The sequence below is a fragment of the Balearica regulorum genome, chromosome 23, assembly GCF_011004875.1.
Source record: "Balearica regulorum gibbericeps isolate bBalReg1 chromosome 23, bBalReg1.pri, whole genome shotgun sequence".
Taxonomy (NCBI): domain Eukaryota; kingdom Metazoa; phylum Chordata; class Aves; order Gruiformes; family Gruidae; genus Balearica; species Balearica regulorum.
Window position 1 is genome coordinate 979004 of NC_046206.1, and position 21361 is coordinate 1000364.

General features: G+C 63.0%; 1 protein-coding gene across 1 annotated transcript; it reads left to right on the forward strand.

Moving 5' to 3' along the window:
- The first annotated feature begins 14969 nt into the window (after positions 1–14969).
- THY1 (Thy-1 cell surface antigen) lies at positions 14970–20922 on the forward strand. Its single transcript, XM_075774677.1, has 5 exons — positions 14970–15112; positions 17560–17641; positions 17778–18113; positions 18786–19487; positions 19680–20922. The coding sequence occupies exons 2-4, from the start codon at positions 17605–17607 to the stop codon at positions 18896–18898; spliced, it is 486 nt and encodes a 161-aa protein (XP_075630792.1). The 5' UTR covers positions 14970–15112; positions 17560–17604; the 3' UTR covers positions 18899–19487; positions 19680–20922.
- The last annotated feature ends 439 nt before the right edge of the window (positions 20923–21361 follow it).

Genomic DNA, 21361 nt, shown 5'->3' on the forward strand with positions numbered 1-21361 from the left:
TTCAGAGGCGTGGGGCCAGGATGCGTGGGGGCCGGGCGTGCGCCCCCCCCGTCCTCGGGGCTGGGGCCGCGGCCCCCCCGGCCTTTGGCCGTGAAGCTCCGCTGCCTGGCTGTCGAGTCTCGTTCCTGTGGCTGCGGGGGAAGGCCGAGCTCCCCGACTCCCTGGGTGTCGACCTGCCTGTAAGCAGGGTTCCGGGTCTGGGAGCCTTTGTGCTCAGCTGGCAGCCTGCGTGGGGTGACCGGCCCCGTTAGCGGGGTGCGGGTCAGGGTGCCCCTGAATCGGAGAGAAGGAGCCTCCGTGGGCCTTTGGGACCAGGGCTGCCCTGTAAGTCAGGGCCCGGCCAGTCCCGGGCGCTTTGCGGTCCAGGCAGCGGCTCGAGCCCCCTGTAAGCAGGGATGCGGAGCCTCGTTGGCCGCTGCTTTGCATGCCCAGCTTCGTTTGCCCAGGGTGCCCGGCTCCAGCGCCGGCTGGAACTGTGCCCTGCGTCGCTTTGGTGAGAGAAGCTGAAGTAGGAGGGTTTTGCGGAGGTGGGGGGTCCGCGGGCGGCTGGCGGCCGGGTGGTGCCTTGGGGGGAGCTCCCTGCGGGGGCGCGGGGGTCCCCGTTTCCTTTGTGCGGCGGAGTTGGCGCTTGCGAGGCCTAACTGCGTCCTCCTGCCTTGGCAGCGGCTGGCGGAGAAGAAAGCAAGCAAGTAAGAGGCTTCGTGTGGAACGGCGAGGCAAGAGCGAGCGAGAAGAGGAGCGGCGTCGGGCTGAAGAGCGGGCAGGAGAAAGGCGCTCTGGGCAAAGGGACCTCCCTGTCAGCAGGGCGCGGTCACGTAAGAGCATCGCGGGCGCCTTTGGGGTGCCCCGGCTGGCTTTGCGCTGGGCGACCTCCCTGTAACCAGGGCTCGGTCTTTGCTTCTGTTGTCGTCGGCCTTTTGCCGTCGTGCTCCTTTGGCTGCCCGGAGAGAGCGGCGACCCTGTAAGGAGGCTGAGAGCCGCCGTCTCCGCACCCGAGGGGGAAAGGGAGCTCTCTGGACCCCGAGCCCACCCTGTAAGCAGGGGAGGGCCGTTTCCCTGGCCCCGGCGGCTTTCTGCCTGCTGGAGGCCTGACCAGCGTGACGCCCTGGAGTCGGGGCGCGTCACGGCGTTTGCCCCTTGGCCACCTGTGGAAGCCCCTTGGCATGTTGAGGCCCCTGTGGCCTCCATGCAGGCTGGGGATCCCGTGCCCAGCCTGTAAGCAGGGAAGGGCCGTTTCCCTGCCCGTCTCCGGCCACCCCGGTAGCCTTCTGCCTGCTGGCGGCCTGCTCGGCGTGACAGCCCTGTCCTGGGGGCGCGTGTCACGAGCCGTGGAGCCCTCTTGTCCCCAGGAGCAGCCCGACCTCCCCGTAAGCGGGGCTGGGGAGGCTGCTCTAGCCAGCCCGCAGGAACGAGCCCTCCCTCGCCCTTTAGCGGGCGCAGGTCGAGGAAGCGCTGTGCCGGAGGGCGCCGTCCCGCCTTTGGCGCTGCTGCTGCTTTTGGCTGGGGTGACCTCCCCGTAAGCGGTTGGGGTCGAGGTCGCTCCCTGGGCTCCTGAAGACGTGGTGTTGTGCTGCAGCCAGGCCGGCCCGTAACGTGGGCGCAGGTGGGAGCCTCGGGCTCCGCGGGGCTTGTTGGGAGTGCCGAGCCGAGGGGGGCCGCCCTGTAAGCAGGGCGGTGCGTGTCCCCCGCGCTCGGCGGGAGGTGCTTGGAGGGACCCCCTGTAATCAGGCGGGTAGCTCCTGGCCCCGGCCTTTCAGAGGCGTGGGGCCAGGATGCGTGGGGGCCGGGCGTGCGCCCCCCCCGTCCTCGGGGCTGGGGCCGCGGCCCCCCGGCCTTTGGCCGTGAAGCTCCGCTGCCTGGCTGTCGAGTCTCGTTCCTGTGGCTGCGGGGGAAGGCTGAGCTCCCCGACTCCCTGGGTGTCGACCTGCCTGTAAGCAGGGTTCCGGGTCTGGGAGCCTTTGTGCTCAGCTGGCAGCCTGCGTGGGGTGACCGGCCCCGTTAGCGGGGTGCGGGTCAGGGTGCCCCTGAATCGGAGAGAAGGAGCCTCCGTGGGCCTTTGGGACCAGGGCTGCCCTGTAAGTCAGGGCCCGGCCAGTCCCGGGCGCTTTGCGGTCCAGGCAGCGGCTCGAGCCCCCTGTAAGCAGGGATGCGGAGCCTCGTTGGCCGCTGCTTTGCATGCCCAGCTTCGTTTGCCCAGGGTGCCCGGCTCCAGCGCCGGCTGGAACTGTGCCCTGCGTCGCTTTGGTGAGAGAAGCTGAAGTAGGAGGGTTTTGCGGAGGTGGGGGGTCCGCGGGCGGCTGGCGGCCGGGTGGTGCCTTGGGGGGAGCTCCCTGCGGGGGCGCGGGGGTCCCCGTTTCCTTTGTGCGGCGGAGTTGGCGCTTGCGAGGCCTAACTGCGTCCTCCTGCCTTGGCAGCGGCTGGCGGAGAAGAAAGCAAGCAAGTAAGAGGCTTCGTGTGGAACGGCGAGGCAAGAGCGAGCGAGAAGAGGAGCGGCGTCGGGCTGAAGAGCGGGCAGGAGAAAGGCGCTCTGGGCAAAGGGACCTCCCTGTCAGCAGGGCGCGGTCACGTAAGAGCATCGCGGGCGCCTTTGGGGTGCCCCGGCTGGCTTTGCGCTGGGCGACCTCCCTGTAACCAGGGCTCGGTCTTTGCTTCTGTTGTCGTCGGCCTTTTGCCGTCGTGCTCCTTTGGCTGCCCGGAGAGAGCGGCGACCCTGTAAGGAGGCTGAGAGCCGCCGTCTCCGCACCCGAGGGGGAAAGGGAGCTCTCTGGACCCCGAGCCCACCCTGTAAGCAGGGGAGGGCCGTTTCCCTGGCCCCGGCGGCTTTCTGCCTGCTGGAGGCCTGACCAGCGTGACGCCCTGGAGTCGGGGCGCGTCACGGCGTTTGCCCCTTGGCCACCTGTGGAAGCCCCTTGGCATGTTGAGGCCCCTGTGGCCTCCATGCAGGCTGGGGATCCCGTGCCCAGCCTGTAAGCAGGGAAGGGCCGTTTCCCTGCCCGTCTCCGGCCACCCCGGTAGCCTTCTGCCTGCTGGCGGCCTGCTCGGCGTGACAGCCCTGTACTGGGGGCGCGTGTCACGAGCCGTGGAGCCCTCTTGTCCCCAGGAGCAGCCCGACCTCCCCGTAAGCGGGGCTGGGGAGGCTGCTCTAGCCAGCCCGCAGGAACGAGCCCTCCCTCGCCCTTTAGCGGGCGCAGGTTGAGGAAGCACTGTGCCGGAGGGCGCCGTCCCGCCTTTGGCGCTGCTGCTGCTTTTGGCTGGGGTGACCTCCCCGTAAGCGGTTGGGGTCGAGGTCGCTCCCTGGGCTCCTGAAGACGTGGTGTTGTGCTGCAGCCAGGCCGGCCGGCCCGTAACGCGGGCACAGGTGGGAGCCTCGGGCTCCGCGGGGCTTGTTGGGAGTGCCGAGCCGAGGGGGGCCGCCCTGTAAGCAGGGCCGTGCGTGTCCCCCGCGCTCGGCGGGAGGTGCTTGGAGGGACCCCCTGTAATCAGGCGGGTATCTCCTGGCCCCGGCCTTTCAGAGGCGTGGGGCCAGGATGCGTGGGGGCCGGGCGTGCGCCCCCCCCGTCCTCGGGGCTGGGGCCGCGGCCCCCCGGCCTTTGGCCGTGAAGCTCCGCTGCCTGGCTGTCGAGTCTCGTTCCTGTGGCTGCGGGGGAAGGCCGAGCTCCCCGACTCCCTGGGTGTCGACCTGCCTGTAAGCAGGGTTCCGGGTCTGGGAGCCTTTGTGCTCAGCTGGCAGCCTGCGTGGGGTGACCGGCCCCGTTAGCGGGGTGCGGGTCAGGGTGCCCCTGAATCGGAGAGAAGGAGCCTCCGTGGGCCTTTGGGACCAGGGCTGCCCTGTAAGTCAGGGCCCGGCCAGTCCCGGGCGCTTTGCGGTCCAGGCAGCGGCTCGAGCCCCCTGTAAGCAGGGATGCGGAGCCTCGTTGGCCGCTGCTTTGCATGCCCAGCTTCGTTTGCCCAGGGTGCCCGCCTCCGAGCCCGGCTCCAGCGCCGGCTGGAACTGTGCCCTGCGTCGCTTTGGTGAGAGAAGCTGAAGTAGGAGGGTTTTGCGGAGGTGGGGGGTCCGCGGGCGGCCGGGTGGTGCCTTGGGGGGAGCTCCCTGCGGGGGCGCGGGGGTCCCCGTTTCCTTTGTGCGGCGGAGTTGGCGCTTGCGAGGCCTAACTGCGTCCTCCTGCCTTGGCAGCGGCTGGCGGAGAAGAAAGCAAGCAAGCAAGCAAGAGGCTTCGTGTGGAACGGCGAGGCAAGAGCGAGCGAGAAGAGGAGCGGCGTCGGGCTGAAGAGCGGGCAGGAGAAAGGCGCTCTGGGCAAAGGGACCTCCCTGTCAGCAGGGCGCGGTCACGTAAGAGCATCGCGGGCGCCTTTGGGGTGCCCCGGCTGGCTTTGCGCTGGGCGACCTCCCTGTAACCAGGGCTCGGTCTTTGCTTCTGTTGTCGTCGGCCTTTTGCCGTCGTGCTCCTTTGGCTGCCCGGAGAGAGCGGCGACCCTGTAAGGAGGCTGAGAGCCGCCGTCTCCGCACCCGAGGGGGAAAGGGAGCTCTCTGGACCCCGAGCCCACCCTGTAAGCAGGGGAGGGCCGTTTCCCTGGCCCCGGCGGCTTTCTGCCTGCTGGAGGCCTGACCAGCGTGACGCCCTGGAGTCGGGGCGCGTCACGGCGTTTGCCCCTTGGCCACCTGTGGAAGCCCCTTGGCATGTTGAGGCCCCTGTGGCCTCTGTGCAGCCCGCAGGGCAGGTCTGAGGCTCTCCTCTCCCGCTCGGCGGTAGGGTTGGCTCCCCAGACATTGGCTGCACAGGGCTCGCTCTCCTTTCTGGGAAGTTCTGTTTGTCCCTGTTTGCGTGTGTCCGTGTCCGCGTCTGTGTTTGTGTGAGTGAGCAGCGAATGAGCTTCTTGTTTAGGCCCCTGTTAATATTGCTGCAGCGTACTTAGCTTGAGCTTCCCAGGAGGGAAAGAGGGGCTCTGTGCAGCAACAGGGGGGTCCCCTCTGAGCCCGCGAGCGGAGGGAGAGTCCGGGCTTGCCCCTCCTTTCTAAGGACGGAGCGAAGCCGCTTAGCGGTAGAGCGGGCAACGCGACCCGCCTGTAGTCAGGGCCCGGGTCTCCCTGCCTGCGTGGCCGCCTGTCCTGCTGGCGGCCTGCTCGGCGTGACAGCCCTGTCCTGGGGGCGCGTGTCACGAGCCGTGGAGCCCTCTTGTCCCCAGGAGCAGCCCGACCTCCCCGTAAGCGGGGCTGGGGAGGCTGCTCTAGCCAGCCCGCAGGAACGAGCCCTCCCTCGCCCTTTAGCGGGCGCAGGTCGAGGAAGCGCTGTGCCGGAGGGCGCCGTCCCGCCTTTGGCGCTGCTGCTGCTTTTGGCTGGGGTGACCTCCCCGTAAGCGGTTGGGGTCGAGGTCGCTCCCTGGGCTCCTGAAGACGTGGTGTTGTGCTGCAGCCAGGCCGGCCGGCCCGTAACGCGGGCGCAGGTGGGAGCCTCGGGCTCCGCGGGGCTTGTTGGGAGTGCCGAGCCGAGGGGGGCCGCCCTGTAAGCAGGGCCGTGCGTGTCCCCCGCGCTCGGCGGGAGGTGCTTGGAGGGACCCCCTGTAATCAGGCGGGTAGCTCCTGGCCCCGGCCTTTCAGAGGCGTGGGGCCAGGATGCGTGGGGGCCGGGCGTGCGCCCCCCCCGTCCTCGGGGCTGGGGCCGCGGCCCCCCGGCCTTTGGCCGTGAAGCTCCGCTGCCTGGCTGTCGAGTCTCGTTCCTGTGGCTGCGGGGGAAGGCCGAGCTCCCCGACTCCCTGGGTGTCGACCTGCCTGTAAGCAGGGTTCCGGGTCTGGGAGCCTTTGTGCTCAGCTGGCAGCCTGCGTGGGGTGACCGGCCCCGTTAGCGGGGTGCGGGTCAGGGTGCCCCTGAATCGGAGAGAAGGAGCCTCCGTGGGCCTTTGGGACCAGGGCTGCCCTGTAAGTCAGGGCCCGGCCAGTCCCGGGCGCTTTGCGGTCCAGGCAGCGGCTCGAGCCCCCTGTAAGCAGGGATGCGGAGCCTCGTTGGCCGCTGCTTTGCATGCCCAGCTTCGTTTGCCCAGGGTGCCCGCCTCCGAGCCCGGCTCCAGCGCCGGCTGGAACTGTGCCCTGCATCGCTTTGGTGAGAGAAGCTGAAGTAGGAGGGTTTTGCGGAGGTGGGGAGGGTGTTATCATCTATTCCAATGCAAGGGGTTGCTTTTGAGATCGTCCTTTACAGCTTGTTTTTGCTGTGGGCACTGGTATATCGCAGTACAGTGGAGGCCGTTTTGTCTGTCATAACTGTTGTTTTATATTCCTTGTAAGCTTTTGTATTGGAGATTTTTTTGTGGTTTTGTGTCTTACCGTGTATGTCTGGGTTTTTTTTTTTTTAGCATCTTCAAAGGGATGGAAGCATCTGGATCCCTGTATCCAGAAAAAAACTGTTCTGTCCAGGAACAGTGTCTGTGGTTTGCATTCTTCCCATTTCTTAATGTTCCGGTTCTCAATAAAATGCCTTTTCAAACTCTGTTGTACTTGTAGCAATTTTCGGACTGATTTTTTTCTATTACTAATGCTCATAAGGTTGCAATACATGTTTGTTTTCCTTTGCAAGAGCAGGTGCATTTGTATGGTCTCGATGCTGTGGTGTATTTGTCCTCGGTGGTTCCGAGTGGAATCTCAGGTATCTGAGGTGACGTCCAGATAAGCGACGCTGTAATACTCCAGCAGACTTCTGTGGGGCGGAGGTCCAGGACAGCTGGTGGGTGTCCAGCAATGCTCCAGTCCCTCCTCAACTCTTGTGTGGGGCCCAGTCCCTCTCACCCAGGCGCAGGGCACCCTCCCTGGCCTGGAAGCAAGACTCCCTGGCCGGGAGTTCATTTGCCCCCTGTAGCAGCGCATTTTCTTCAATAAGGGGATGCACAAATTCCTTTCAAAATAAGAAAAAGGGAGCATGGCCGCACTCACGTACTTAGGGTGGTTTATTTGTGTGTTTTATTCTGCACTTGCTTGTGAACAGCTCTCACGACAACGCTACAGCAGAGGTAAGGGAGCAGTGACTTGGTGGGGGAGTTTGTGGAGCTGCTTGGTGGTATTGCGGTATTTCGGGGGTCTGGGGTGGCCGCTTGAAATAGCTTGGCTGAACACACTGGAAGGCAGGTGCGGTTCTGCAACTTTGGCAGGTGGTTTGTTTACAGAAAAATATAGAACTGTGCATTTCACATACAGGATATTCTAAGTTGTTAGAAGCAATACAGAGAGTAATAAACCAGGTAAACGATCTCAACAGAATAGGAGAGTGAGTGAATTGTAACGGAGTGCTGGCTGGTCGGTTCCCAAACTCCGTTCGGACTGAATGTTTAGCGAAGTGCTGGGCACCTTCTGATTCTGAACATGCTCAGGGTACCTGCAGCCACACAGCGAGGCTTCTTCCAGTAAGCATTGGTGGGCAGTGTTCACTTTTTGCAGTAAAGACTTTTTAAAAGTTGCAGAGGTTTACTCTTTTATTTCTAGTCATGGTACACACTATACAGTTTTTCAGCTGTCGGTTCCAGAGAAAAGGAAGCGAGCAGCTAAGCTTGTCCCAGCATCTGGTGTCCCTGCCTTGCCCTGGGAGGTATGAAGGGTTTGAAATAAACCCACTGTTTTGTGAGAGTGATGGCTTTGACCTGAAACTCCTGGGGGGAGCTTCTGGTGTCACTTCAAGGAGTACATTAGCAGCTGTTGCACATTGACGTGGGATCTTGCAAAGAGCAGTTTGGGCCAGCGCTGCCCAGAGTGGCTGTGGTACCCCTCATACTTTTCTCCATGGGGGTCTTGCCGGTGCCATCCTCCTTTCGAGCTGTTTCATTTTCAATGCTTGTGGTTCCAGAGCATATGGTAATTACCGGCTGTGCTGTCGTCTGTCCATGAAGTCCCCAAAATGAGGAGGGTGCGGTTCCATTTCTCACTATGAACCTCGTGCTACTCGGCCAAACTTGAAACGTACTAGAAATGGAAGGGCCTTATTCAGTTACCTCTGCTTTAGGTAAAGCAGTAGTAGCTCAGAAAGATGACAAGATCATGACCAGGAGCTAATCTTTCCAACACGCAAACCAAAATTGCGTTTAGGATTCATCTTCCCAAGGAAACGGTGGCAATAGGGTGAAACTTACACTTAACAACGATTTATCTGCCAACTTATGCTTGCAAATGACAAAGCGCACTCAATATAAAAGGCAGTCCTCAGATCTGAGTATGGTGGAAATAATGTTTTGTTGACACTTTTTGGAAGAATCCAAAGTTCACCTTGGAGTTAGTTTCCTACGTTTAAGGTTAGTAATAGCATTGTATGAATTAGGCTTATGCTACATCTCCAGCTAAACTTTCCCAAAAAGCACTCGCTATTGCTAATTCAGGTCCAGAGGCTTGAGTTCTTTCAGTACAGAAAACGGTCTCAAAAGGATGCTTCTTGAGGGTGACTGAGGCCTGTGTGAGGCTGTTCATCGCAACGTGGGCGTTCCAGCCCTTTCCCTAACGTCACCTCTCTGGTAAAAGGCGGGTCCTTTAGATGCAGACTCGTTTATTCTGCTTTACAGCCTTAGACGCGAAGCAAGCCTGCAGCTGAGCAAAATCCCATCATGTCTCACGCCTCCTTTCACTTCTCTTTGGTTAAGCGCTGAAGTATGAAGGCCGTGCTGCTCCTGCCCACGGAGCCGGAGCCCTGGCTGAGTGTTGCTTTTCCCTGGCAGGACCCTGTTTTTGAGCAAACTTTGGCTTCCTAGAAGTGCCCGTCTTTGGTGTCGCGAAGTTGCAGAAACTTCCGGGGAGGTCTCCACGAGAGCCGTTGCGTCACGGGGCAAGAGGCTCGTGGCAGAGTAAGGCTGGGCCCTCTTGCCTGCCTTGAGTGACAGTAGGACGGAAAAAGCCTGAGACGCCACCGTTCGCAGACGTTTGATGTGGTACTGCTGTTGGAAACAGTCTGCTGTGCCATAGCATAAACGACGTGGTCGCAACTGTGTGCGCTGGAGAGCCTCTGGCTGCCGCCTCGGTGCTCGTGGTAACTCAGTGAGTCTATTGAAGAGCGCGCGCACCAGCACGGCTCTTGAGTGGGTGCCTGGCTAAGTCCTCCACTGCTACAATCAAGATTTTTCTTTTTCTTTCCCTTTCACTTCTACCTTTTCTAACCGTGACTTTGGGTTTCTCTTTACAAAAGCTCAGTGATTCTTTTTGACTGCGTTGTCTTTATCAGCAATCTGTCTCCTGGAGACCAGACGGTTGGCCTGGGCAAAAAAAGGAAGGAATTTCTTCAGGACCTGTTTTTCTGTGGCAAAACTGATGCACAGAGATATGAAGCGACTCGCTTCCTGTCCCTGAAGGAGACTGTAGAAGACATGAGAGATGGGGCTTGGGCTTCTTAGCCCTGCCTTAAAGAGTCCAGGCACAGGAGCTTCTCCAGCCTCCTAAGCAAACAGGAGCAGACAACAACGGGTAAAAGGCTGCCTGGGAAGTGCTTGAAAATCTCTCTCTGCTCCAAACAATTTGTCAGTACGGACTGGGAAGAATCGCTGAGTGACTGAGGCCAGCACAAGCCTGGATGCTTGGCCAGGTGTGGCTGGAGGGATGCTGGCGTTTGTGGTTTGACGCTGAGAAGGGCGACGCAGGGAGCGGGGCTCGCCGAGCGCCTCTGAGGAGAGCGGGCATCAGGCTCTGGGCAGGCAGTGTTGTCTGCGCCTCGGCCCAGGCGCTCGGGCGTCCTTGGGGGCAGGAGGGCTAAGGAAGCTCGCCAGCAGCACCGGCTCGCTGGCTTATATCAGCTGCAGAGAAGGCAGAGAGCGGGGGAAGCCCTTCCTCCCTCCGCCCGTACGCGCTCCTATTGTCCCCGCTAACAATGGGGGAGCTGAGCGAGCGCTGGAGCTGGTGACACAAGCCCAAGTGCGGGGAGCAGCTGGCTGGCTGCTAAAGGGAAGCACTGTGTGTGCTGTAGCAACAGCCCCTGCCTCTCCAGCATGGCCAGGGCGAGAGCCAGGCCCGGGCCCCCCTCCCTCGCCGCTCCTCCCGATGGTCTCCAGCCTCGACGTAGAGCCGAGCTCTGTTCTGCGCCTGAAAGGGGCAAACCTGCCTGCCTTTATTTAACCGGCCTCCCTCCAGGGTGAGGAGCTTCCGGGCCGGCTTGGAGCACAGGGGAACCCTGCAGGCAGGTCCTTCCAGCGGCTCTTCTCTGGAACTATCCTCAGGAACCTGCGTGGTGAGAGTTAACCACCCTGGCCTGATGATTTCTTCATAAATAAGGAATGCTAATAAACATTTTCCATTCCTTAAGGCCCAGCACGTAGGAGGAGAAAATTCAGGGAAGCTATTTCCATTTTATGTAGCTTGCATTATTCATCTCTCCTGAGACAGAGAGGAGGAAGCTAGGCTGGGGATGGCGAGCAGCAGCAGCGCTGTGCTCTATGCCACTTTTTCTGTCCACCGTCTTCCTAGGAGGCACCTAGGGGCTCTTCCTTTCCCACACAGGTAACTTTCCCCAAAACAAAGGTGTTTGAGGTTGCTCTGGGAATCAGTCAGCTGCCGGTCTGGGCCTTCTAATGCCGCACAACCTGGCATCAGCCCCCATAAGTACTCTCCTTGATTGCCATCTTAAGTGGGGACGGGGTGGGCGGTGTGTCACGGGGTAAGGTGTTCAGCAGGGGGAGGAGTGGAGTTTCACCATCTGAAGCGGCATTTTTTCCCAGTTCAAACTCTCTGTCCCTGTTAACTCTCGCACGAAGAGCCCGTGGGATGTGGCACCCTTGCAAAGAGGCTGAATACAGGACCTCTGGTCACTCACGCTGCAGGTAAGAGACATGGATCTTCCAGCTCTGAGCTAGGAGCTGAGTTATCTGCCAAACCTGCCTGGTTCAGTTGGCAGAGATGTTTCTCCTTTCGCAGGGACAAGTCTCCATCTAAGCTCAGCAGAGATCAGGTTTGAGGGACACGGTACAGAAAGCAGCGCTCTCACCCCAGCAGCTGTGTGGGGAAAAAACTAGCCCCTGCCAAGTGCCAGGAGGATGCATCGCTGGCTGCAATGGGAGGCAGTAAGGGGGAGGCTGGAGCGGGCAGCCAAGCACCGCTCCCGCTCAGAGCTGAGCGCTCTGTGCCTCAGTCAACCCCCTCTTCCAGGCTGAGTTGGTTCCTAACATCCTGGCTGGCTCCCACGAGGATTTCCAAGCCTCTCGCAGGAAGATTTTAGTGGCCCTGGGCAGGAAGGGCTGGAAGCAGACAGAGATGGTCACCTCTCCTCCAGGCTGACACCAGACTGCAAGGAGAACTGTTCTGCTCTGGTCGGGCAGGAAAGCTACGCTGCTGGGATCTTGCCTGGTGGCTCCCAGATCCGAGCAGGGTGGAAAGGCAGCAGTGCCGGATAAAGCAGGGATTTACTGTGGGCCATCCTGCACTGTCTTGAATACTCACTGCTGGCAGCCTCCTAGAGAAGCCTCCCTTCACGGCAAGCCACCGCGACAAGCGGGAGGGCACAACGTTCCCACCCTGGGCCACCCTTGCGTGACTGGGGGTGAGCCCAGAGCCTGGCCTTTCTGCTTGCCGGAGCACACAGGGCAGACAGGGAGGAAAGGAGGGGAGGGAGGGAGGGATGTTCCTGCTGGCAGGTGTGTCGGTGCGGGGACCGGAGCCGATTCCTCACGGGCACTTCCTAGCCCCGGATCAGTCTCTGTTAGACTGAGGTCTTCAGTCTCTGGGGCTTCTCTGAACCCAGAACCCAGACATAAAACACGCAGAGGCTCTATCAAGGAGGAGCCCGGCACACCGCAGGCAAGCCGCTCTGGCAGAGCTGGAACTATGCCCCAGCCAGCCATGTCCTTTGCTAGGCTAACACGGCTGCTCGGAGCGCAGCAGACCCCGGGCCGATGCCGCAGCAGGAGCTCTGCCTGCCCCTGTTTTCCGTGGCTGTACGCTGCATGCAGGAAGGAGGGGAGCGCAGTATCCTCCACCCCTGCTCTGTGCAGCAGTGCCACAAAGCCCAGGGGCTTCGTATCTGGGCCATGCTACATATAGCATCTGTGGGGCCCCGCTGGGCTCCCAAGGGCCATTCTGTCTCTCCAATCAAGGGCAAAGCTCTTCTGCAGCTTCCCGTTCTTGTCCCTCAGCAATGGGGTGGGGAGGGTCTGGGTTCGGCTTAGTGCAGTGAGAAGCACGAGTCCTTTGCAGCCCTCCTGTCAGCGGGAGCTCTGGGGCCTGGCCAGCCTGCCAGGCGCTGCAGGTGCTGCGCTGCGAGGCCGGTGAGTGCTGCCGTTAGTCAAGCCTAGAGCTGTGATCTCATCTGCCAGATCAATAGCACTGATTCTCAGACGCCCTCCCTCACTTTTCCATCCCGTAAGTCCCCAACTCTAATGGCCTTGAGGAGGATTCCAGGAGTCTCTCCCCAGCAGTGCTGCCCCCAGGTCCTCATGTCTCCCCTCCCCAGCGACTAGCGGTGGGGGAGTAAATGGTCGGGACCAGCTGCTGCGTGGGCATCCTGCTGTCATGTTTTGAGCAGGACCCAGAGTCTACTGCTGTGCAGTGATTCATAAGAGGGAGAGACTCTCTGCTTCTCGCGTTTGGGGGTAGGCTGAGGGCAGGGGAGAGATGTTCCTCTTGGGAAGGATGTGTACCCACCTTTCTCCTAGAAGAAGGGCATCCCCTGCACCAGGATGTCCTTGGGACAAGGCCAGGTTTTAATTGCTGCAGCAGCACCAGACACCCGAGTCATGGTCAGTGCCTCTGCTCCCAGCCTGCCTCCTGCAGCTACTGGGGACGGGCCTTGAGCTACCGGGAGCAGCGATGCCCCCGACACACTCCAGCTGAGCAGAAGGACTCCCCACATGCCCTAGCTAGGAGGACCTAGGGGCGGTTTGGCTGGTCTGAGCTCCTAGGAGGGCTGCGTGTGCCCTGCCTCTGCCTGCTCGTCTGCCTGTCCTGCCACATCGACCCACGCCTGCTGCTACCTGCGCTGCTGTGCTGCACCGTGTCTGTTTGGCTACCTCCTTGCCCCGTTTGTGCTTGTCTGTCTGTCTTTCTGCCTGACCCCTGCCACTGCAAACGCTGCCTGTCCCCCTCTCCGTTGCTCTGCCTGTCTGTCATTAGTAGGCTCTCTCCTCTCCACCCTTTTCCTTTGGCCGCTATCTGGAGGTCTCTGCATTAAGTGTGACTCGGGGACAGATTTTCTCTGGTTTATGGATGACAGCCAGACTGCAATCTGCAGTGAAGAGACTATCCAGCTGGCGAACCTCTGCAAGGAGCTTCTTGCAAATACCTCGGCAGGATGCTCGCTGCCAGCAGTGCCCAGAAACTGCACAATCATGCCTGCCTCCACAGCACCACCAGCCCGAAATTTAAAGGGAGCTGAAATCTCTTGCAATGGGACCGGGGAAACTGCATGCCTCCAAAAGCCGGTCCTTTGAGCTCAAATTCCCCGGTTGCCTATGCTCGCATAGCCAGGGGTGAGGGTGGCAATGTGGAGGAGACACAGCTTGTGGAGACGCGGGGCTAGATGTAAAAAGGACCCGTACGCGTGTGCGCGCACACGGTTACACGTGCTGCCCCGCATCACAGCCGTGTTTGGGTGCAGACTTCGTGCTTGCATTTTGTGCGCCCTGACAACGTGGCAACACACCTCTGGTGTCTGCCTGCTCGCGTTGCGTCAGTCTGCTTCCAGTCACATCAGCAGTGACTTTCTGTGCCACGTCTGCAATCCGGTCCTTAGCCAGCGCTGTCAGCCTGTACCGCCCTGGGTCACCAGCGCAGTTGCATTGCTGCGCACGTGCAGCTGTGTGTGACCCCACCGCCTGGGTCCCTTCGGAACCCGGCTGCCACAGCGGGTAGGGTCAGGCCTTTGCCCTCCTCGTGGCAGGGCGGCACGCTCCCTGGACGTCGTAGGCCCCCTGGCCAGCCCGCGTGTCTGGTCCCGTGTAGGGCAGACGCCTGCAGCCCACATAGTGAGCGAGCAGTTGGAGTCCAGATTCGGTAGAATTAGCAAAACCCCGTTGCACAGCCAGCTTGCAAAACCTCAGCGCTCGAATGTCACCTGGGATCAGGTTCTGCTGGAGCAGAATATGACTTTTCATATCAACTTTCACAGGGCCAGCCCTTTTTGCAGAGCCCAGCCAGGGGGTGTGGGAGGAGGTGAGGACAGGGCAAGCCATCCTGCATGCCTCTGCTCCTTCCTTGGAGGAGTGCCTTGGGACCCAAACTCCCAGGCAGAGCAGCTCCCTAATGCTGCCCTCCTCTCCTGTCATCTCCACCTCGCCCAAGAGCAGGGAAGAGGTCTTTTGCCAGGCCGCTTTCTGGGCCCAAAGACATTTGGCACGTGCAGAAGCAGCTCTGCTTCGCCCCTTGCCAAGCCCGCGGTGACGGGAGCCTGTGGGGAACAAGCCCTTGCTCGCATCCTCGCTGCCACCGGCCCCGGGCCTAAAACTTAAGGCTTGTGGCCAGCGGTATCACAGACGGAGCTTCGCCGTTTCCCGCGTGAAGGAAAGCTGTGTTGCGTGGGTCTTTGGAAACTTGGTGCGGGCTGGCCTCCTCGGGCACCTGAGCTCTGCTCTTTTGAGGGGGGGGGAATACCTCCCTCCTTCTCAGCAAAGCCCAAGCCAAGCTCTTCTTTCCACGTCCAAAGCACCCTCCTTTCCCAGCAAAACAACTCCCGCCTTACCGGGGAGGGTGAGGGTTAGCGGCTCTTCTGCAAAACGTGCTGTTCCCGTGGCAATGGGCATCCGTCGCCCTTTCCAGTCTGCAGAAAGAGGGGAAGGGGCGGGGAGGGGGGAAGGGGGCCGAACGGGAGCCCCCACAGCGGTGCGTGCCCCGGCCCGGCCGGGCTGAGGACCCGTCCCGGTGGGACCCCCCCCCCCGCCCCCGCCGGAGGGGCTTCCTTCCTCCCCGGCCTCGGGCAGAGCCCCCCCCCCCCCCCGGGCCGGGGGCAGGCCCGCAGAGGCAGGCCCCCCCCCGCCCCCCCCCGCGCCGCAGGGCCGGGGGCCGAGCCTGCGTGACGCCGCCCGGCCCTGATTTGCTGGGGCCGCCCGCCCGGCCCTTCCCAAACTGCGGGAGCGCCGCGCCGCCCACAGCCCCGCCGGGCAGCAGCGCGGGCGGCAGCGCGGGCAGCACCGGACAGCGCCGGCAGCCCCGCGGGCAGCACCGGACAGCGCCGGGCAGGTAGGCGCGGCCCCGGCCGGCCCCGCCGCCCCGCTCCCCGCGGCCGCTCCGCGGACCGGGCGGCGCCGGGCTGGGGGGCGAAGGAGGGCGAACGGCGGCGCGACCCTGCGGGCTGCCTCCCCCCCTCCCCCGGCCCGCGGGAAGGGCCCCGCCGGAGGGGCGGCGGCGGGCGGGAGGGGACACGTCGCTGGCGCCGGGAGGGTCCGCAGCCCCCGGGCGTGAGCGGCGGGGCCGGGGCGGGGGGGGGGGGGGGGGGGAAGGGAAGCCTCTCGCCCCCGGCCCGGGTGGCGGCCGGCGGCGGGATGCTCTGCCCGCGCCCCCGGCCGCCCGGGAGAGGCTGGTGCTAGAGGGCGGCGGCGGCCGCCGAAGGGGAGGCGCTCGCCGTTGTGGCGGCGGTAGCGGTCCCGGTCCCCCTCCCCGCCCGCCGAGGGTCGGGACTGCGGCATTCCTCCGCGGGCACGCCCGTGCGCACGCACGCACGCACCCGCCGGCCTCGCCCCGCGCCTCCACGCGCTGCCGCACGCGTGCCCGCTGCCTGCGAGGGGGGCAGCTCGCGCCCCCGCAGGGCCCGGGCAGAGGCGCCGCCGCGCGCTGCCCTGTGCCGGCAGCCGCGGTCCCGGGGCTCGGGGTTTCTCGCAGCCCACCGGGCTGGCTCTTCCCCCGCCCGCCGCCTCGCCCCCATCCCCACGGCCCGTGCGTCACCCGCAGCTCGTCGCCGCGGCGGGCGCGGAGGTACCGCCGCTTTGCTGTGCGAGGGCCGCGCTGGCTCTGCTGCTGCCGTCGCCGTGAGTCCCGTCCCTACGCAACACCCCTGGGATGATGCGGGAGCCAGAGTTACTCGGCTAGCGCTGCTCCTTGGCACCGCTGCCGGGAGGAGAGGAGGGGTGCAGGGGGCTCGTGAACCCTCCGTGAATGCTTTTGCAGACGGGTGGGAGGAGGCCTCCCTCTCTGGGCGCTTATTTGCACCGATTTTCTGGAGGAGAGCCTGGCCGTGACCTAGATAGCGTCCCAGGACAGTCAAAGAGGAGCGGGTCGGATCTGAGACAGGACAAAGCGAGGGCCGGGGGCCGGTTTCTGGGAACCCGGAGGAGACACAGGTAGTCTCCTCCATCACGCCTTTGCCCCCTGTTGCAACCTCTTGGCTGTCAAGATCAAACAGAAGGGAATTTTTCTTCCCGGCCTGGGTTTGGGCTTGCGGATACAGGGATCTTTCACAACTTCAGAGTGAGCAAATGGTTTTGGTATTTCCTCCTAGAGAGTTATATGAAAGACCTAAAAAAATGCTAAAATCCAGCTGGCTGTGGTGCAGGCAGTTCCTAGCTCTTCCCTGGGTGCTTAGCCAGGCTCGGAGGGAGCAAACTGGGGATTTGCTGTCCCCTCTGCCAGCCCGGAGTCCCAAAAGGGGTGGTAATTCTCCTCCCCCTCTTGGACCTGGCCCCACATCCCCAGCCTGGAGGACCGACTGCAGGGCGCTTGGTGTGTCCTTCAGCCCTGGCGTCTGCTTTGCTGCTCCCCCACCCTCTCCCTCCATTCCGCATGTCTGCGGCTGAAATCCCCATGCGGCTGCTTGGCCGGGCTGCAAACCTTTAATTGATTCCTCTCAGCCGGACTGGACCGTCAGCAGCCCCGGCGTTCTGACGGCACGCCGGCGGGCCCCTTACCCGCACGGACCGGGAGGCAGCCTGAAGAGAGATGGGCGCCGGACCAGGGACCCAGAGGGTGGACTCTGCCGCCCCAAAACCCTTCCACCCTGCGGCCGGGCGGGCTTGGCTCAGCCCCCGGAGACTCGGTGCCGTCCTTCGGCAGTTGGCTCCCTGTCCAGCTGCCGCGTCCCTCCTTCTCGCCGGTCTTGGCCCCTTTCCCTCGCTGCATCGCAATGAGTCATCTTTGCTGAGCTCACCCGCTGGAGCCGCAGGGGGGGCTGGCAGGCCTGGCGCCCGCCGGCACCGAGGGAGGGTCCCTCACCTGGCGGCACGCTCGCCGTGAGCCGCAGCCCTCTGGCCGCGATGCGCAGGCACCGGGGCGCATCCTGATTTCTCCTGCCCGTCCCTTCACTGGGCACCCAGCCCGGGCACGGGGCAGAAGGAGGGGAAGGCGGCACATGCAGGCCTCGCCGCAGGCAGCTGCGGGTCTGCGCCACGCTCGTTTCGTGTCTGGTGTGGGGGATCCAGGCAGGGAAAAGAGCGCGTGGCTGGCATTGCCAGGGGATACGGAAAGGTGATGCTGCCCGGACACGCGGTGCCTTATTCGCGAGCTGGCCGCAGGGCCAGCTGGTCCCTGTGCGGCGAATCAGACATCACGATGAGGAGCCGGCTACAGAGCGTCATTTGTGCGAGGCGAGGCAGCCTGCCTACCTGTGCCATGTGTGCCCATGCCTGCACCACCGAGTGCCCACACCCGCGTGCCGGGGCAGTGGCCTGGCTAACCGCCTCTCTCTCCCTGCCCAGGCTCCCCTCTCGGTGACAGCCACCGTCAGGCACCCCAGCGGAGAGATGAACCCCGCCGTCAGCATCGCTGTCATACTGACAGGTACGGCTGGCGGACGCGCATCCCCTCCCTGCTCTCCAGTGAGCTCGGCCCAGAGCGGCTAGGCGAGGGCCAGGAGTCTGCACGGGCACCTCCAGTGCTCGCTGTTCCCTGTCCAACCCCTGCTTGCTTCTCCCAGTCCTCCAGGCCGCCCACTGCCAGATGATCAAGGACCTGAGCGCCTGCCTGCTGGGCCAGAGCCTCCGGGTGGACTGCCGTTATGAGAACAAAACCAGCAACCCCCTGACCTATGAGTTCAGCATCACCAAGGACAACAGGAAGCACGTCATCCACAGCACCATCAGCGTCTCTGAGAATGTCTACCGGAGCCGAGCCAACGTCACCATGCACAAGAACCTGGTGTGCCTCTACCTGCAGAGCTTCACCACCAGCGATGAGGGCGTCTACATGTGCGAGCTGAAGGCCACCAACGACTACACCGGCAACCAGATAAAGAACATTACTGTCATCAAAGGTAAGATGGGCAGGGGTGCCTGGCCTCGGTCCCTCCTTCCCACCTGCTCCTTGGCTCGGCAGGGCCAGCAGAGAAAACCACGACCCCCTGTGGCGTACCCAAACCCTCCCTGAGCCCCAGAAATGTTTCCCGGCCCTTACATTGCCTTCCTACTGCAAGCAGAGCAGTCAGCCCCACAGATGGCCTCACTCTGCCCCACCTCCGACTACCTACCCCTGCCTCTCTCGGGCCGCGCCTCGGGCACATTGCCCAGGTGTCCTCCCATGGTCAGTCCCAGCAGAGGGGACAAGTCTGCTGGTGAAGGACTGAAGAGGTGTGTGGTCCAGAGCGGGAATGCGGTGGGGATTTTCCACACTTACATCCCACGGGAGCAGTCCTCCAGTTTGAGAGCCCTTCGTCGTACCTGCTGCCCATCCCCTCGTCCCCTCGGTCAGGCACAGGCAGGGTTATGCTTCCCGGGCTCTCTGAGCCCCCAAAAGCTTGGCCGCTACATGGGCACGAGGTGGGAGGGGCAACAGGCAAGAGACCAGGACGGGACTTGCTGCATTTCTGTGGCAGAGAAAAGGCAAGAAGCTGAGTCCCAGTACCCCCTGTAACCCCCAGCCTTATTCCCTGTTCCCAAGGGATTTCATTGCGGATTTTCTCTCCCTCCCCATTCCCCGTTCCTCACAGACAAACTGGAGAAATGTGCCGGCTTCAGCCTCTTGATCCAGAACACTTCGTGGCTCCTGCTGCTTCTCCTTTCCCTGCCTCTCCTGCAAGCCGTGGACTTCGTGTCCCTGTGAAAGGAAAAGCACGCCCACGCACGCACGCACGCACACACCGAGTACCCCAGCAAACCTGCCTCCCCTGCCAGAACGCAGCCCTTGGAAAGAGAAGCTGAACCGTTTGGAACAAGTGAAACCTCTCTCTGTGTTATCTCTATATAGCCATATATCTAACGCTAACCACCGTCCTGTGCCGAGACCCACCATCACACGCACACGTGCCCTGCTCCGAAGCGTGGTGGCTCTGCTAGGCAGCGTTGCTTCTCCCATCGCGCCTCCCCGCTCGGTAGGCTGGCTGGTTTGCTCACACTGGGAGCACTGGAGCTTCAGCCCCACGCAGCCCGCTTCTCCCGTCCCTTTAACTTTTGGGGTTTGCCTGTTCTCAAGTGGGGAAAGACAGCTGGATTGGCAGGTGAGAGAGAGAGGTGATGGGAGAGCATGCCAAGGGGTCCCCTTGCTGGGTGCTGTGCCCACAGCCCCTGGAGGAGATGAGGCTACTGGCGTCCCCAACCCACCCTGCCCGCTAGCCAGGTGACTTACTGATTTCTCAGCCTGCTCCTCTCTCCCTGAGTCACTGCGAGCTGCCACGACTGGGAGAGGCCACGAGGTGAGTCCTGTCGGGGAGCAGGCAGGGAAGAGACGGAGGGAGCAGGGGAGGCATGGGATGATGCTGGGCCTGGCCAGGCTGGGAGGAGAGGGGGGAGCAGGTCGAGGAGACACCCGTCAAGTGCCCCTGCCTCCTTGGGGCTCACTGCATACGCCTTTGGGCAACGAGTTTTTCCTAACCTGTTTTTTACAGCTGAGCTGGAAGTGAGGCCTCCTCCAGATATCACCTGGTACCTTTGGGCTGCCCGAGCCCAAGACACCACTTGCTGTCCCCGGGGACCAGCCCTTAGCTGTGACGAGAGAATTGCTGCCAGCACCCGCTCCCAGTGGAGGCAAGCAGAGCCTCTCTGAGCTAGCTACAGCCCTGCCTTCATCCCTGCTCCCCTCCCCGAGGCCCCTGGAGCTGGATCCAGGCAGGCTGGTGGGGAGGGGGCTCCCCTATGGGACCGTGACCCCGAGGCCTCCGCAGGGATTCCTCTGCACCATCCCCCTGTCTTCCCTGAGGGAACGCCTGGCGGCCCCGATCCTTCCTCACGGCGCATGTCCTGGTGCCTGGCCCTGGGTAGGCTCAGCAGCCTTCCTCCAGCACAGTCTTCCTCCAGTCCCACCGTGCTGCTGGGAGGAGCCCATGTGCCCCCTGCCTTCTCTCTCCTCCCTTTCAGCATTTCCCTGTCTCCATTTCAGAGCAGCAAAGGGCCTGAGGGCAGCCCAGCTCTTGGCCACTGCCTCGGTAAGGCCAGGACCTTCCCAGGGGTCATCCAGAGCGATGCCGAGCGCAGCCCGCGTCTGCCAGCCCCAATGCCCCACAGGAGCCCGGGGAGCTGGTGGGCTGCTGCCCTGGCCTCCCCGAAACCTGGCGGCTCCCAGGCAAGGAGCAGCCCAGCCGGCCGTGGGGAGAGAGGCCCGAGGGCCAGCCCTGCTGCACCCTCACCCAGGGGAAGGCACAGGGGCAGGGAAACACGCAAGCAGGAGCATCCACGGGGTGAACCCCAGCCCTGCCCAGCTCCCCGTGCATCCTAGGTCGTGCCATGCCATGCCACCACGGCTGAGAGCAATTCACAGCAGCTGCTCCCTGCTCCTTGCTCTTCTCCAGACACTGCGAGCTGCCTCCTCCCCCCGTGCTCGTTCCCTGCCCACCTCTGCCTGCTTGCTTGCTGTCTAGTGCTGCTGAGGCCGTGTATAGCTGAGGTCTGGCTGTGCCCAGCTCCCTGGGCTTGCTGGTGAGCGCCGGGGCGGGCGCAGAGCCCAGCTGGCAGAGCGCCGCTGTGTCTCGAGTCTCATTTTTTTGTGAACATTTGTAGTTGTTTCCACAGCTTGTCGTAAAAGAAATTCTGTTACGGGGGAAAAAAAAGAACCCTACGAAAAGCAACAACAAAAACCTATTCTCCGGGAGTGTTCCTCTGTCTGCACAATAAAACCCCAGGTTGTGTGTTGGAGCCACGGCCACCCGTGTGTGCGGCGGCGGGGCGAGGGGCCGTGGCGGGGCTGGGCTCCCACTTGCAGCGAGGCCAGGGCCAGCCTGTGCCCTCAGCGTCCCGTCCGGGAGGTACACCCTTCCCCGGCAGCCCCCAGCGTGCCTCCCCCAGGCCTCCGGCGGCCCGAGCCCTGCAGGAGAGGAGCAGGCAGGGACAGGACTTGCCTTCCCTGGGGAGAGCAACCCCCTCCTGCCCACCTGGAGCACGGACTCCCGTGCCGAGGAGGCCCTTTGCCCCCCACCCCATCCCGGTCTCTCTTCCCCCTGCTTCCCAGAGGCTCCCCCTCTCCCGCCCCCCCGCCCCATTGCGAGCTCGGGGCCAGGGCTGCCCGCTCTGCTGGCAGGGGGGCCAAGTGGGGTGGGTACAAGCGGGCACCCCAGGGCCGGTCCTGGCCCAGCCG